The sequence below is a fragment of the Parasteatoda tepidariorum genome, chromosome 5, assembly GCF_982258835.1.
Source record: "Parasteatoda tepidariorum strain Cologne lab strain chromosome 5, Ptep-v5.0, whole genome shotgun sequence".
NCBI lineage: Eukaryota > Metazoa > Arthropoda > Arachnida > Araneae > Theridiidae > Parasteatoda > Parasteatoda tepidariorum.
In genome coordinates, this window is record NC_141759.1 from 28,966,042 (window position 1) to 28,982,705 (window position 16,664).

Here is a 16,664-nt window from a genome sequence, read left to right on the forward strand (position 1 = left end):
GTCAATGACTTCTAAATTTCTTTTCTTTTTAGTTAAAAAAAGCAACAAAAGTTGATTATTTAAAGTATATAATAAAACAAAATTGCATGAAACAAAACATGTGATCAGATTTATATTTTATGATTGTTTTTACCTATTCCGTCAATTATTTGCATTACTCTTTTGTAATACATATTTATTTTATCCCCAACTAAGTTTTATAATTTAAATTGTGCCCACTTCATTCCGTTTTATGTTATGTATAATTTTGAATTGAATATTAATTTAATTTCAAATAATAATGCGCTTTTAATGCTTGCAGATTGAATAAACTATCAAAAATACTAATCTGCTGTTTTTTAATGATTAACTTTTTTAATTCTCAACTCACAAGTTTTATACTTTGCTTTTAAAGTGCTCGTTGATAGGAAAAAAAAAATTAGAAAAATTGAAACATATTTGTTATTTTTAAAAATATATTTTGGCTCCTCAATGTAATTTCTTTAAAATTTAAATTTGTTTTAGTAAGTTTGGTAGATTTACAATGTGAACATAGCTCTAACAAAAGGTTTTATGTTCAGTTTAAGTTTCTTCACATAATGCACATCTGTTATTGAAGTTGATGAAATAAAAATTTTTCATGTAAATCTGATATGTTGTTTTAGTACAACCCATAATGCGAAATTACAACTTTAATAATTGTAATTGTAACAAGAATAATTAAATGAATATGGTTGGACTATTAAATGTTTTATGCATGCATTATATAACGTGTTCTAAATTTCTTACTCTTTCTATTTTTCTGATCCAAATTTAGATCTAAATATTTTGCGTTGACTTATAAGTAAAAAAATATTGATTTGATCTAGCTAATGAAAGTATATTTTGATATAGCAAAGATAAACTTTTTTTTAAAACTTAAAAATAATTATTAGGGGTCATATTTTTGCCCTAGTGTAAAATTTCACAATATAAATTTTCTATCAATTCTTTTAATGAATCCCTTTTTAAATTTTACTACCTTGAAGCTTTATTAAATTTGAAGATTAATACAAATCTGTCTTATCCTCTTTAAAAAGGATTGCATTGTGTTTATTTAAAATTATTTTGTCAAATCTTGTTAGCTATCAAGTTGTGTGGATAGGAAACAAATAAAAAAAAAAAAAAAATAAAGCAAATTTTTTTATTGTTACAATATTTCATTCTCCCCTCTAATTTGAACTTCCTATGTTTCCCACCCCCCTTTTCATATATATTTTAAGTTTTAAGTACTACTATATATTCTTTAGAATATCCCTTTAATAAAACGTCATGGTATTCTTGAAAAAGCTGTATCCAAAAATGGGTTGGCTATTCACATGCCTAAACCAAAATATTTGTTAAGAAAGTAATTTCTCATGAAAAAATAATATATTGTAGTGAATTTTTTTTAATAAATTTCATAATAGAGGTAGTTTTTTGTAACATTCGTTGAATTGTGATATCTTAAATTTTTTAGCTCTGGAGTTCTTAGTTTTCTAAAGCTTAGATATTTGATAATACAATTTAAGTATTTAGAGAGTAATTAATGAAGTTATTAGATGATAAGAGATTGAAATTGTTAAATTATCAAAGAATCTAACTAATTTCTGGAATGAAAAATTATTTAGAAATTTAAACTTTAGCCACATTTGAAATTAATCATGTCTGAGATTGGTTCACCAGAATTTATTTGTGAAGTCAAGTTTGCTCAATTGTCTGACAACACTAAAAGATTGTGTGAAAATTGCAAATTATTGCTACACAATAGTTAGTGACCACAAACTGACAATGTCTTGATGTTTTATTACACATTTTTGACTATGTCTAAAAAATTGAAAAATAAGTTTGCTTTTTCTTGATTAGAAACATATTTTACAACAATAATTGACAAGCTGTATAAAATTTTGTATTTTACTCTTCATAAGAAAAAGGCCTTGGGATTTCTCACTGCTCGCGAATATAGGTTCCTTAATAGACCCTTTGTCCTTATACAGAAGTTCTAAAATTTTCCCAATTTTGTGGTGGTTCCCATTAATATTTTCTAGCACTACAGTTGTAAATATGTAATGTAAATTCTGTATGTTTTATATTTGAAAAGCTATTAAAATAAAAATTAGGAAAGTGGGTCGTGAGAATAAAAGAATAGTTAGTCCTGTAATTAAAATCACAACTGCTTTTATTACATTAAATACAAAAACAGATTTCTCATGCATTCATAAATGAAATCTTACACAAATATGCAATGCAACCTCTTATTAAATTAAGTATTATAAATCAAAATGAAATAGTTTAACATGTTGCATGCAAAACATATTTCTAAGTGTACAGTACAGTGTGCAAAATAAAAATTGGACCACCCTAAATAACTTTTGATCCAATGATTGGATCTTCACGTTCTAGGACTCTATCTTAATAGCTCGAGGGGATGACTTCAAATGTGCCAATTAGTCAGCGCAGAGGATTTTTAAAGTTACGAAATTAGACACAAAAACTTACTTTCTCTTAATAAACACCTTTTTTCCCCTACGTACTTCGATTTCTGACCCCCAAAATATAGGGTTTAACCGCAATCTGGGAAGTGTGGTCGGGAGAGGGCTCCAAAGTTAGAACCCTTTAATATCAATTTCACTTTTTGCGTATTTCGTTAAATCTTAAGAACTTTTGAAACTAATTTTTAAAAAAAATTTTAAATTATAAAATTTATTTATCCTGAGACGCAAGTAATTTTTTTCAGACTTTTAGTTTTTTTTTTTTTAATTTTTTGACTTAATGAAATAAATATTTACTAAAATTTATTTTATGCATGGAATTATCTTTGGCTAAATGCATTGAAAAGAATGTTCACTTCCGCTTCAAACTTTATCACGATATGGCGAAATACGAAAAAGTACAATTAACTTTAAGGGGTCGCCCACACTTTGGAGCTCTCTCCTGACCGAACTAGTGGGATCATATTTCTCAGATTGCAGCTACCCTATGTATTAGGGGGTCAGAATTCCAAATCCGTGAAAAAGATATGTTTATTCAGAGAAAGAGCGTTTTTGTGTCTGATTTCGTAACTTAAAATATCGTCTGCATTTATTAACATATTTGAAGTCATCCCCTCCAGCCATTAGATCATCAGTTATTTAGGATGGTCCGTTTTTTATACAATAAACATTTGATTTGTAATTAATCGATTGTGGGATAAGTATAAAACAAAATATTTTTCAATAAGTATTGTATCTTTTCCTAATGACTAAGGCTTGAGGACAAACATAGGATAATGTTAACAAAGAAGATTAAAAGAGAAATGTCCCACAACAATTTTTACCATGCCTAGCATATGCGTCTTAGAGGATTATTTCAAATTGTTACATACACAGTAACTTAGCTCGTTTCTTTTTCTCCAGTTCTAACCCTAACAATGCTTAGAATCTGAACTAGTCGTGAAGTGTCCCTCGGATACTAGGCCCATTTGACTCCACCCGTTTTGACACAGTAACGAAACTGCATAAAAGTTTCGGAAAAATTATGGCCATTTTTTCAAATTTTAGAAAACGAGAAAAAAAAGTTTCAGAAAGCTAGACTCGATGGTCGTGGTCTTCTAAAGAAATCGAAGAATAAATCAGACTTCAATAGGCTTACAAAAGAAAGGTCGTCCTTTCGATGTTTGTTTAAAATTGATTGAATCCATGAAGAATTCATTTCCAAAGAGAATTCACCTAATTTTAAACATAAAGATGTGACAACACGTACGTCACCAAGAATTTCTCGTTTTACATTTTATTTTGGAGATGCGAATGATGTTATATTTACTAGGTAGCGAAATATTGTATCTCCCAGTAATTGACACATTGATTAATCCATAAAATCTCTTTCAATGGCTGTGCAAACCAATAAATTATTGATTCGGATTTTTTTAAAAATTTGAATGCTTTAAAATCCAAAGAATTAATGCCTTGCGTTTATGATTTTTGAAGATTTTATGTCAATGATATTAGTGAAAAAGAACTAGCTCTGTAATTAGAACATTTCAAGCATTATTTAGCCTAGGAGTGCAAGTTAGGCCAATTGGGAATCTCGAAGACACATTGACGTTTATCTTGTTGCTCATGATAACTAAATGTAGTGGCGCACTTTCATTCTCAGGACAAAAACTGATGAAAATTATCGTAGTACATTCCTATACAATAGAGAAGGGGGGAAGGTCAAAACATATGAAACTGGTACTCTAGCGTTGGGATAGCGAATAGTTCTAAAAGAAAGTGTCGTGGGAATATTAGAAAAAATATCTTAGTACTTTCCTACACAACTGAGAAGAGGGGGGAGGGTTAGAGCAGATTATTCTAACTATGACGCATTCACCATTAGCTCGTTTAGAGACAAAGGAGAAGGAAGTACATTAATTCCTATCTTGATTTTCGATGGAACTGAAAACTACGTTAAACATAGTTCTAAAAGAGAGCGTCGAGAAAATTAAAAAAAATATGTTTGAAAGTTAAATACAAAAATATTAAGAAATGGAAAATATCGTAGTACATTCCTATACAACTGAGAAGAAGAGGAGAGGGTTAAGAAATACAGTCGTTTTATTTAATATCTGAGTACCGGGCCCATTTTAAAATGTTTCACGGAACTAAAATTTATCCTATCAAAAAAATTAACCCGTGTGTTGTCGTCAGGGTTCTTGCTGTCCTAAAAAAGTGCTAAAATTTCTTCTGAGTGCTAAATATGTTTTATTTTGGCGTTTTGAAAATTTTTTTGAGTGATCTGATTCCTTAAATCGGTTTCCCTAAATCCTTAAATCGGTTTCCTTAAATTCTGTTGCTTTCAGCTCTCCTGCTGCCTCCATCTTTTAAGAACTTTCTTCTGAGATTTTATGGGCTTTAAAAGTTGTAGAAAGCTACTACTCCTACAATTCTTCCAAAGACACTGGAAAATTATTTAGTACAATGTTTCCAGACAGTTCATTAGCACGTCATTTCACCTGCAGTGAAAGTGTGCATATCTCTGTCATTTTGGACTTGCACCTCATTTTAGCATGCTACTTCTGAAGTGCATTGATAATGCCAAGTTTTATACATTGCTTTTTGATGAGTCTTTGAACAAAGTGACACAGCAGAAGCAGTTGGATATACATATCCACTTTTGGAACCCAGATAAGAACATTGTAGAGACGCGATACTTAACATCAGCTTTTCTGGGCCATTCTACAGCAGATGACCTTTTAGCCTGCTTTTATGCATCAGTCAAAAATGTAGACCTGAAGAAATTATTGCAGATTTCTATGGAAGGTCCTGCTGTCAAATGGAAGTTTTATAATAATATTCAAGAAGATTTGTTAAAAGAACATGGTGTTCAATGCAATGCAATAGGAAGTTGTGGGCTTCATATTTTAAATAACGCATTCTACAAAGGTGAATCTGAAACAGAATGGCTCATTGGTTCCATCCTGAGATCAATCTTCTATCTTTTCAAAGATTCACCCACAAGAAAAGAAGATTTTATTAATCAATCAACTGAGAACAAATTACCACTAAAATTTTGTAACCACCGTTGGCTGGAAAATGCACCTGCAGCTGAAGGAGCAATATTGCTTTGGGATGATCTGAAATCTTATGTGAAAAATGTTGGCAAGTTTATAAAAGTGAAATGTAAATCCTTTTTAACTTTACAAGAAGCAATAAAAGACAAATTAATTCTTGTTAAGCTGAACTTTTTCTTAAATGTGTCGGAGCTAGTTTCATCATTTTTGAAACTTTATCAAGCAGATCTGCCACTTTTACCATTTTTTGCTGCAGATATCCAGGATTTGGTATTACATAGTGTGCAATTATATAACATTCTGAAGCCAGAATCTATAGAAAACTTAAATTCTCTGGAGCAACTGTGCCATTTTAATTTTTGTGATGAAAAGAATTACGTCTTTCTGACGAAAATCAGTGTAGGTTTTAAAGGTGACCAAATTTTAAAGCAGCTATTGGCCTCAAAAGTTATTTCTGACAGGGATCCTATGAATATAAAGAAAGAGTGCAGAAAGTTTATCCCCAAAATGTTAGAAACATTACTAAAGTAATGTCCAATAAACTATTCTGTTGTAAGAAATGTTGCTTGCATCAATCCAAAATTAATGTCAGAAAACAAAAGCAAGTGTGTTCTAAAAATGAGAAACATATTAAATTACTTAAGTCAAAAAAAAGAAAATTGAGGAAAAATATTGTGGCAAAATTAAGCTGCAATTTGCATCATGTATAGATTAATTATGTAATTTTTACTTCATGAATCATGAAACACTTTATTTGTATATTTTTAATATCATGTATAGATTAAGTATGTTATTTTTACTTTACATAACGTGCTAATTTTTTTTTCTTAGTCCTAAAAAAGTCCTAATTTTTTTTTGAAATAATTGAGCAAGAACCCTGTGTCGTGATATGAGCAATTCTACAATTAGACGGCCAAAAAAGAAAAAAAAAATTTTCGGGGGCACACTATTTCTATTTGAATTTTCTTCTTTTTTACACCCTAAAAAAGCAAGAAAAAAATCGTGAACATGAAATTTTTTCTTTGTGACATACTTTAAATGTGACATATTCTTTCTGACATGCTCAGATAAAACTGAGTCATTTATTCAGATAAAGCGATTTTTACGTAAATATAATATTATTATAATGCCTCTCTAAAATGTATTTATAGAGATTTCATACTATAAGATTATATTTTAGTACAAAAAATAAAAAAATTTAATCAAAGTTCGGAAATTGAAAAAATTGGGAAAAATTTAAAATTGGTATTTTGTCATTTGAAGTATGTCACAAAGAAAAAAATTCATGTTCAATACTTTTTCTTGTTTTTTTAGGGTGGAAAAAAGAAGAAATTTTATGTAGAAATAGCGTGCCCCCCCCCCGCAGTTTTTTTTTTTGTTTGTTTGGCCGGTATTTCGCCTCACATGAGCAATTCGACAAATAAACGCCAATTTTTATTCTAAAATATAATCTTACAGTATGAAATCTCTATAAATACATTTTAGAGAGACATTATATTTATGTAAAAATCGTTTTATCTGAATAAATGGTTTAGATTTATCTGAATATGTCAGAAAGAGTATGTCACAAAGAAAAAATTTCATGTTTGCGATTTTTCCTTGCCTTTTTAGGGTGTAAAAAAGAAGAAAATTCATGTAGAAATAGTGTGCCCCTCCCCCCAATTTTTTTTTTTTTTTGGCCGCCTAATTGGCGTTTATTTGTAGAATTGCTCATGTAACATGGTTGGCTAAAATGAAGGTGAGTGTTGACAAAAGCCCACAGCATGAGCAGTCTAAGGTTGGCAAAACTTCTATTCCTCCTATTCTTCTAAAGCTTTGAGTCTTTACTTTCATTTTAGCCAACCATGTTGTATCACGACACCACACTTTATGGCAGGGTTTCTTAACTTGTGGTTCATGAACCCCTAAGGGGTCCATGAGTCATATTTTGGGGGTCCGCTAACTACTACTAATTTTTAAAACGTTTGGAAGCCTACCCATTGCTTGTAAAGCGATCTATGGCAGCTATAATTCCGTTTGCTACGGTGTATCTTTGCGAAGCGGGATTTTCCACACTCGTGACAATAAAAACAAAACATCGAAATCGATTGAATGTTGAACATGATATGCGTGTTGCTTTGTCGAAAACTATCCCCCAATTCAATTTGTTAATTAAGGAAAAGCAGCAGCAACCTTCACATTAAAAATTTTAATTATGAAAATTTTGTATACTATTAAAATAATAAAATTAAATGTTTTCTAACAATGGATGGTTTTTGCAATTATGTTTTTCTCAGGGGGGTGGTCCGTGACTTCTTAAAAATTTTTAAAAGGGGTCCATTATACCAAAAAGGTTAAGAAACACTGCTTTATGGTTAGAGTGCAACGTACGGGTTCATTTCAGTTTTGTGAAAAAGGATCCCGGTACTTGGCGATTAAATCGAGTGACTGTAGAACCGGTCTTCTCTAGCTCTCTTCTGGTCTAGAATTTAACATTTTTGAGCCAAAATCTCACAAATTTCATGAAGTTTGATTTTGTGAGCGCAAAACATGCGATCTTTGTCCTAACATTTCCCATGGAGCCAAATTTCACAGAACAGTAATAAATCGTAAATTAGTGACTTAGAAAAGTTTCCTTTGGAAAAGGGTTTTTGGTTTAGACAGAGGGATGTGAAAATGGACTTAAGATTATCTATTATAATTTTTTATTAAGAAATTCATTGGGATAAACAGCATTTTATAATTCTTATAGATAAGTAATGTTTTTTCCTTAGAAATTGCTGTTTCAATATCCAGGGGTTAATTCATATTTTATTTCTAGGGCCCATTTTCGCAAAAAATGAAAATTATTTTCTGAAAATTTCTTGATAAAGAACATTTGGTTTTAGCAATCACTTTTATTTTGTCAGTACAAGAGTTTTTCCGATTGTTTTCGGGCGCTTCCCTATGGTTTTTCAAATGAATTCCTTTTTAATTAAATTGTTTAGACATGCGAAAATTGAATTCAAGCCATCTTTTTTTTCTTCTTTCGATTGCATCATGATTTTATGTCGTTAGTTGATAGTTTATCAGCTGTTGTCATTTTTTTCGGCACCTTTAATATGGTTTTTCTAATTCCGACATTATTAATATGATAGTATTACGACGTTCGAATTTCGATTTTGAGTTATCATTTGGTTTGTGACGACTCCATCGAAATTTCACATCGTTTGATGATAGTTTTTTCGGCCGTTACGGGTCTTATTATTTGTTTGACCTTTTTCACGTGGTTTGGTCTATAAAATCCGATATTTTTAATACGTTATTACGATGTTCGAATTTGAGTTATCAGCTTCCGGCTCGTTCGATTTGTGACGATTCCATTGTAATTTCACCTTTATTTCGTAAAGATAAATACTTTTAATGTTTTTCTTTCTGTAATGTTTATGTTTTTCTTCATAATGAAGTGTCATCTTTTTTTTAATGTATTTTTTTTAGCAAATTTGCTTTTTTTTATATTTAATATACAAAAAAGAAATAAAAAAATTATCCATTACTAAGAGGACAATCCTATCCAGTTGTCATATTTTGCTTATTTTATTTTTAGAAACATTTTATTTAGTTGATTAAACTGGATTTTAATTATTATTGAATTCATAATACTTATATATTTATTGGTTTCTTGTGTGAGATGATTTAGTATTTTTAAAAAGATTATTTTTTATGAACTAGTATCCGTGATTTCAGAATATCTGTGAACAGAGCAGAGATACTAATAAATTTATCACTAACTAAATTTTAACATCTATTATTATTATCAAATCTCGAAGAAGCTTAGATAAATTAGGTTTATTTTTTATTTAATTTGCATTGCATGTTAATAGCAAGTTAAATTTTAATAATAAGTTAATGATTCATTAATATAGTGAAGGTATATTTTAAGATTTTATCTCTTCAGTATTTTGAAATATATCTAGAAAAGTAGCATGTCATTTTAATTTACATAAAAAATTCGAGATGCATCTTTTTTCTTTTTTAAAAATATCATTCTTGTTCATTTTTACATCATGCAGGTGCAATGTATAAAATTAAATTAAACAGGGATAAAAATTAAACAGGCAATTTTCATCAGAAGTTTCTGCTTTTGATTTCCAAGTTGCAGAATTAAAACAAAAATTATAGTTTTCTGTGTTAAGTTAGACAAACTGTTATTATTTTTAAATTTTTTTTTCTTTTCATATGATAAATTTCTTTTGTCTTTACGACCATTTTCTGTTTGTACTATGGTGTTATGTTTTTTTAATTGAAATAACATATACAAATATAATGTATAAATTATTAACATAATTTTTTTGTGGTTCACTGTATATTTTGTTCATGGCACTGTTATGCTGTGATATTAGACGAATTTTTTTTTTTTACTTGGAAAAGGTCAGGAATTTTGTTTTTCTACTTGAGTTGCAACCCAGGAATAAAATGCTTTAATAAAAAAAAAAAAAAAGTTTTATTTTAGCATTTTTACTTAGTTCTTTAGAATCTTGCTAAAAATGCTTCTTAGTATCTGGTATGTTATAAGTGAGGTCATTGCTAAAGACCTAGTATAAAAGTTTTCTAATAATTAAATGAGCACAGTAAATGGGGAAACCTAATTATTTAACTAATTAATCAAATAGACATAATTTTAAGTATATATAATTAAGTAAATATAAGCTATTTATAGTAAATATAACTATAAATAGCTAACTAAATTACCAAGAAGAATTGTAATTAATTGATAATAGCTATAATGGATGACTCATGATTAACCTATTTTTTTTCTTTACAAATATTAACCTGATATATTGTTGTAATTCTAAGACAGGAAAGAGGTTCTACCACACCGTTCTGTTACGTAATGAGTTCTACTTGCTCCTTTAAAAGAAAGGGAAAACATGTTTTAAAACTGATATTTGAGTAGATATAGTACAAACTTGTGGCAATTATTCATAATTTTACTATAAGTTGGTTCAACAGATAACTTTGCTAATGTCACAAAATGAAAAGATGACTGATTGTCTATTGGTTCCAAGGCTGCTTGAAGACCAATAGAAAGGCCCAGGAGTTTTTAAGAAACCAATTTCAAGCAAGCTTGCCCATGTCATGGAAGTTTTCTAAGTGAAAAATTTATATTTTTAATGGTGGATATAAAAAAAAGCCTTTTGCATTCAACTTTTTCCACAAAATAAAACAATTAAAAATACAATGTACTAAAAGTTGTAGTTAAAAAATGTAATCAATGTTATGTAACATACTGTAATTGTGGCAAATATGTGAAATTCAACTATAAGCTGAGTTAACTTCCTTAAATCACTAAATGAAAAGATGACTAATTGTCCATATATATGTCCCAAAGCTGCTCAAAGACCAATAGAAAGGCCTCAGAGATTTTTAGAAACCAGTTATGAGTAAACTTGTCTATGTCACACACACACATATATATTTAAGTGAAAAATTTATACTGTACTAAATAGTTGTAATTTAAAAAATTTAATTGTTAATTTTTTTTCAAATTTAAGTCATAAAATTAAATAACAAATTTTTTTCTGTTTACTTTAGATATAAATAAATAATCTTGTATCTTTCATTTAATTCCTTATAAGGAAGTTTCCATCACATTTAAATCAATATAAATTTGTAAATTTACTTTGATAACAAATAGTGATAAACAAGTATAGCACGAATAAAAATATGAATAACAAGAATAAAAATGAAAAGTTATTTATTGACACTTAATTACAGATGGTTCTCTTTCATCAGTGTTTCGATCCAATCTGATTAGCATACAGTTTTTCACTTTATTAATTCTTACACCAATACACAGGGACTGAGAAAAATAAAATTTTAGGAACCAGCTTCTAGAATTATTGTGATGACTTTATCACAATTATTGCAAAATAAAAAAAAAAACTATTTTCCACAGACATGCTTGACCATTTTTTAATAAAATGGGTCACATCTGTAGCTTTTCACAGTGAAGGAGTTAAAAAAAAAATCAAATTCCGCAATAATTTTAGGAAATATTTTAAATTGTAATTCTTATAACTTTATAAAACAAACTATAAATATACACTAAAACTGTAGGTAAATTAATATTGTTTCCTTTAATGTAAGTATTAAATTAGAAATATACATTAACACTGTCTTTAAGTTTTAGCTTTAAAATACTATCTATAGTTCAATAAAATTTTTAAGCTAAGATCAAATGAATTTTTTTCTTAATGAATCACCCCCGTTTAGAATAGTTTAAACGTATGTAGTAAAAGAATAATATTTGTATGTTGGGAAAGTTAGTTGCCAGGACGACCTGGCACCTGGGATTTGTTGCTCCCTGATAATATGTTACTTAAAAATTTTTTCTAATTTTTAAGATAAATTTTCTAGAGGCTTTTTTCTTTATCTCCAGATTTTTTTTTTACAAATTGACCATTTTGTTAGAATTACAAGAGTGTCTATTAAAATTAGACATATTCACATAAGATTTATCACACACTTCACAATAAAAACGTTTTTCACCAGTATGAACAAGTAAGTGTCTATTTAAATGAGTTTTCTGAGAAAATGTTTTATTACACACATTGCATGAATAAGGCTTTTCTCCAGTATGAACTACAAAATGATCATTTAAATAAGTTTTGAGTCTAAATTTTTTATCGCACACACTGCATGAATAAGGCTTCTCACCTGTATGAACAAGCGAGTGTCTATTTAAAAGAGTTTTCTGTGTGAATGTTTTATTACACACAGTGCATGAATATGGCTTTTCACCCGTGTGAGCCACATAATGTTCATTTAAATGAATTTTACTTGTAAATCTTTTACCGCATACACTGCATGAATGAGGCTTTTCTCCAGTATGTGTATAATAGTGCCTAGTTAAATTAGATTTTTTTCTAAAAGATTTATTACACACACTGCAGCTAAAAAGTTTCTCTCCAGTATGGACAAGAAAATGATCTTTTGCGCTGCTTTTCTGTGAAAATGTTTTATCACATACACTACATGAATAAGGCTTTTCTTTAGTATGAACAAGATAGTGTTTATTTAAACTAGAGCTCTGTGTGAATGTTTTATCACACACACTGCACGAATAAGGCTTTTTTCCAGTATGGATAGCAGAGTGTTTCATTAAATACACATTCAGTGAGAATGTTTTATTGCATTCACTGCATTTGAAAGGTTTTTCTCCAGTATGTGTAAGAGAATGTCGATTTAAATAATCTTTATGTGAAAAGGTTTTATCACACACATTGCATGAATAAGGCTTCTCACTAGTATGAACAAAATAGTGTCTATTTAAATGAGATTTTCTTTCAAAAGATTTATTACACAGAGTGCACGCATAAGGCTTTTCTCCAGAGTAAGCAAGAGAGAGATTATTTAAACTACTGCTACATGTTAATGTTCTGTTACACATGTTGTGTGAATAAGGTTGTTCTCCCGAATGAACAAGATAATGTTTATTTAAATTCAATATAAATATTTCCCAGCTGTGAGCCTTTTCAATTGTGAAAATTTATTCAGAATCCTATCCTAGATGATCTAAGAGAGATATCCTGAAAGCCAAAGTAAAAATTGCGTTTATCAATGAAAGTAAATCATCAATAATAGGAATTACTTTATAAAACGCATTAAAAAAGTGATAAAAATGAAACTAACGATTCACTTGTAATGTCAATTGTTTATTTCTTTTTTTGAATTGCCTTATGCAGATATTAATTGATTGAAGTTATATCGAGCGGTATGCTTCACGCTTACAGCTTTGACAAGCTCACTAACAGAATAGAATTATTTAATTTGACGTCATTTGGATCTTTTTATTCGAATACGCCCTCTAGGAGTCAGAAAGTTTAAGTTGTAAAAGGGAACACATATCTTGAATAAAGGAGTTAATGAATGATCTTAATAAGTATAGATCCAACAAATTTATAAGCATTAGCTTACTTTTTGTTGGGCAAGTGTATTGGGATCGAAATGGGCTGCAGGTGGTGCAGAGCAGTCACGATAGTTAATCGCAACTTTCGAACACGCCATCTGGGGAGAAGACTGGTTCCATGCCTTTGACTTTTCTCTCTTCCCTCTCCTTCTCTTTTCATTTGTATGGAAATGTACTACGGTATTTTTCCTTTTCTTAATATTCTTTGGTTTCTTAAGATTTTCAGGTAAAATTCACAAAATGTGCTCTATTGACTGTTGAAAAGTGGTTAGACACTTAAGCTTAATTCATTTTTAATTCTGAAATCGATTTAAAAAATATATGTTAGATACCCAGATGCCTGGCTCCTTCTAACTACATAAAGAAGGAGCATATTATAATTGTTCATAAATAGTAGTAGTTGCAGAGAGAGTAAAAAGGGTATAAACTAAATGTTTTTTTCTAACAGTATATTGTCTCTTTCGAAAATTAGATGTCCCGTATATTTTTCAAATTATCGTGCTACAAGGATAAATATCTCATTAAAGTTTGGACAATATTAGTAATAAAAACTAAGATGTATACAGTGTATCCCAAAATGTGACGGGTAAATTTAAGGGGTAAAAAAAGGCATAAACTTATCACAGAATATGGGGTCGTAAACCACTACAAAATTGATAACTACAAAAAGAATGTTTGATAATCTATTGCAAGAACTGTTCAAAGAGGCACCCGCTAACTACAACAACAACGGTCTACAACAACATAAAAACGATCCTCAGAGCTTCAAAGCGAATATTATACCATCGCTTAATTTACGTAGGACAACAAGTGACCTTTACCTTTCGTTTCTCTTAGATTCACAACTTGCATAAATTTTTTGTGTGATTTTCCTCACTCGATGAGGTTTGCTTTGCAGCCACATTTCTTATGGTAATTTTACATCTTCCTGGTTCACCGTTCTGAATTTATAAAATTTTTGTACATCCTCTGTATGATTTAAATTAAAGAATTCTGCGGTAAGAAAAAGGCAACAAAAGAAACCACATGAGTGGTAAGTAATGTGTTAATTAAATTTAGGTGCCGAACTTAATCGGCTGAAATAAATCTGAATTTTTTTTGCCGCTTTCAGTATATTTCACATAAACATCGAACACAAGTTACTTTTCGTATAATTTAAAAACGGTTAAAATATAAAACTTAAACAACATAGCGAATGTTAAGAGCTGAATTTTGAAGAATCACAAGTTTTAAATTTGAGACCAAGGCATCAATCCATTCCAATATTTTGATTTTTTTTTGCAGCTTTATCGATAATCCGTCCATTTGAGGGTCAAAAGAGAAAATAAGTAATCAGAAATATTTGAAAAAGAGTTGTGCAAACAGTTTTCAGTGTCGGTAAGCGATAGTAAGCAGCTGTCGTGGTTTCGAATATGGTTAAATAATGTTTAAAGCTGAGTATTAAGTGAGACTAAGGTGAAATGATCGAGCAAAGTGATATGAAAAGAACTGCTTAAGCAGTGTCGAGGACTGCCGAGCAATGATGAGCTGGATTTTTAGAAAGCGAGTTAGCCCAATATCTCCTAGAAAAAAGAGGCCTCAGGGCGGGTTCCCGTAAACAAGAAATTTGATCCTTTAGTAGTCCAAACATAATGACATCTTTCGTGTTTCATCCTACTGAAGTGAGTAGCTTAGTAGCTCGAACGTAGTGACATCTTTTTATTTCCCAGTCTCCACTGCGCGGTTTATGTTCGTTTCGTTCTCAGGTATATTTTCCGTACAAAATAATACATTATCAGAAATATATTAAATGATCAAGGTATGTCTCACACTCGTTTACCACTATTACATTTTCCCCTGATTATTCTTTCCGTGAAAAATCATGTGGGTTAATTAGTAACACGCAACTTTATGCGGTATTAATTTGCAATGAGATAGTTTTTATAAAATAATCAGTTTATTTAGAATTTTTTTCCCTACATTTTATTTATTTCAATTGATTAATCTTGTATAGTGGCAAATTTAGGAAACACTACTGCTTAAACATATTTTAAGATTTTTTAAAATTCAAAATGCGGATGCTAACCTTAGGTATTGTTTATAGCAGTTGTAAAATGTGAACTTTCGAAATTCGATTAACTTTTTTGAACTGACATTTAATATTGATTTGTTCAACTACTTTAGAAAATAAAAACAAAATTAAATTTAGTTAAAAAAATAATTTTTCCGCTAAGAAAATGCAAAAAAAAAGAAAAAAAAAAAAGAAAAAAAAAAAAATTCATTTCTAATTAGGTCAATTGTTTTTGAAACAGTATTTTTTCATAATTAGAATATAGTAAAATCATTAATTGTTAGTTTAATTATTAATTGTCGATTTAAATCTTTACTAACCAGCAGTTCTAAACATTTAAAGCGATCCTATATTATTTAATGAGGTGTAATGACAATAAAGTTAAGTTAAGTTAGTTCAATTTAAAACTTCGCAGCATTTTTATCAGGTCTAACGTATCACGTCTAACATAAACAATTGTATTAAATTCGACGTATTAAACAATTAACGTATAATAATAATAACGTATTTAATACAATTTTTTATATCTCTTAGTGAGCGAGGTTAAAATCATGGTTAATAGAATTTATTGAATTAAAAATCAAATGGTAAAGTAGAACTCTTTTACCGCCTTAAATCCCCATTGAAAAAGGAAAAATTGAATTTATTCATATATTAAGTTTTATCATTATCGGAAGTCATTATGGAGAAATCTTCAGAGGAAGGCATTGGCTTACATTGGGCTATCTGAAGAAATATGATGATGATGATGAAGTTTTATTGTTAATTAATTCATTTATTAAGTTTTATCATTAATATTAAAATTAAACTTCTCATGATTTTTATTTAAGGAATTACTTTTAGACTAAAGTTAGTTCCATTCTTAATTTACTTACGTTTTTTATTAGCAATAATAGATTAAATAATAAATTTTGTGACTTGCCTATACCACCTTCATGGAGTGTTTAAATCAGCCTGGTGTCAAGGGCTAGTGTATTCTAGTGTGTCAAGGGATAAAAATGTATTTTTTTTTTTTTACAAAAAATTGTTACAAAAAGTATATGTATTTCCGATTCAGTTTATGTATGATTCAGCTTTAAAATAAAGATAAGAAATCGAAATTTTGAAACAAATAACAAAAATATTAGATGAGTTCAAAATAATTATCATTGAGCTAT

General features: G+C 29.3%; 1 protein-coding gene across 1 annotated transcript; it reads right to left on the reverse strand.

Moving 5' to 3' along the window:
- Nucleotides 1-11,226: 11,226 nt before the first annotated feature.
- LOC107437725 (uncharacterized) lies at nucleotides 11,227-13,259 on the reverse strand. The gene has a single exon (XM_016049814.5). It carries the CDS (start codon nucleotides 12,936-12,938, stop codon nucleotides 11,937-11,939), a length of 1,002 nt encoding a protein of 333 aa, XP_015905300.1. The 5' UTR covers nucleotides 12,939-13,259; the 3' UTR covers nucleotides 11,227-11,936.
- Nucleotides 13,260-16,664: the final 3,405 nt, after the last annotated feature.

Excerpts from the sequence above, each read along its gene's own strand:
- LOC107437725 (XM_016049814.5), bottom strand. The coding sequence starts at position 12,938 with ATGTGTAACAGAACATTAACATGTAGCAGTAGTTTAAATAATCTCTCT.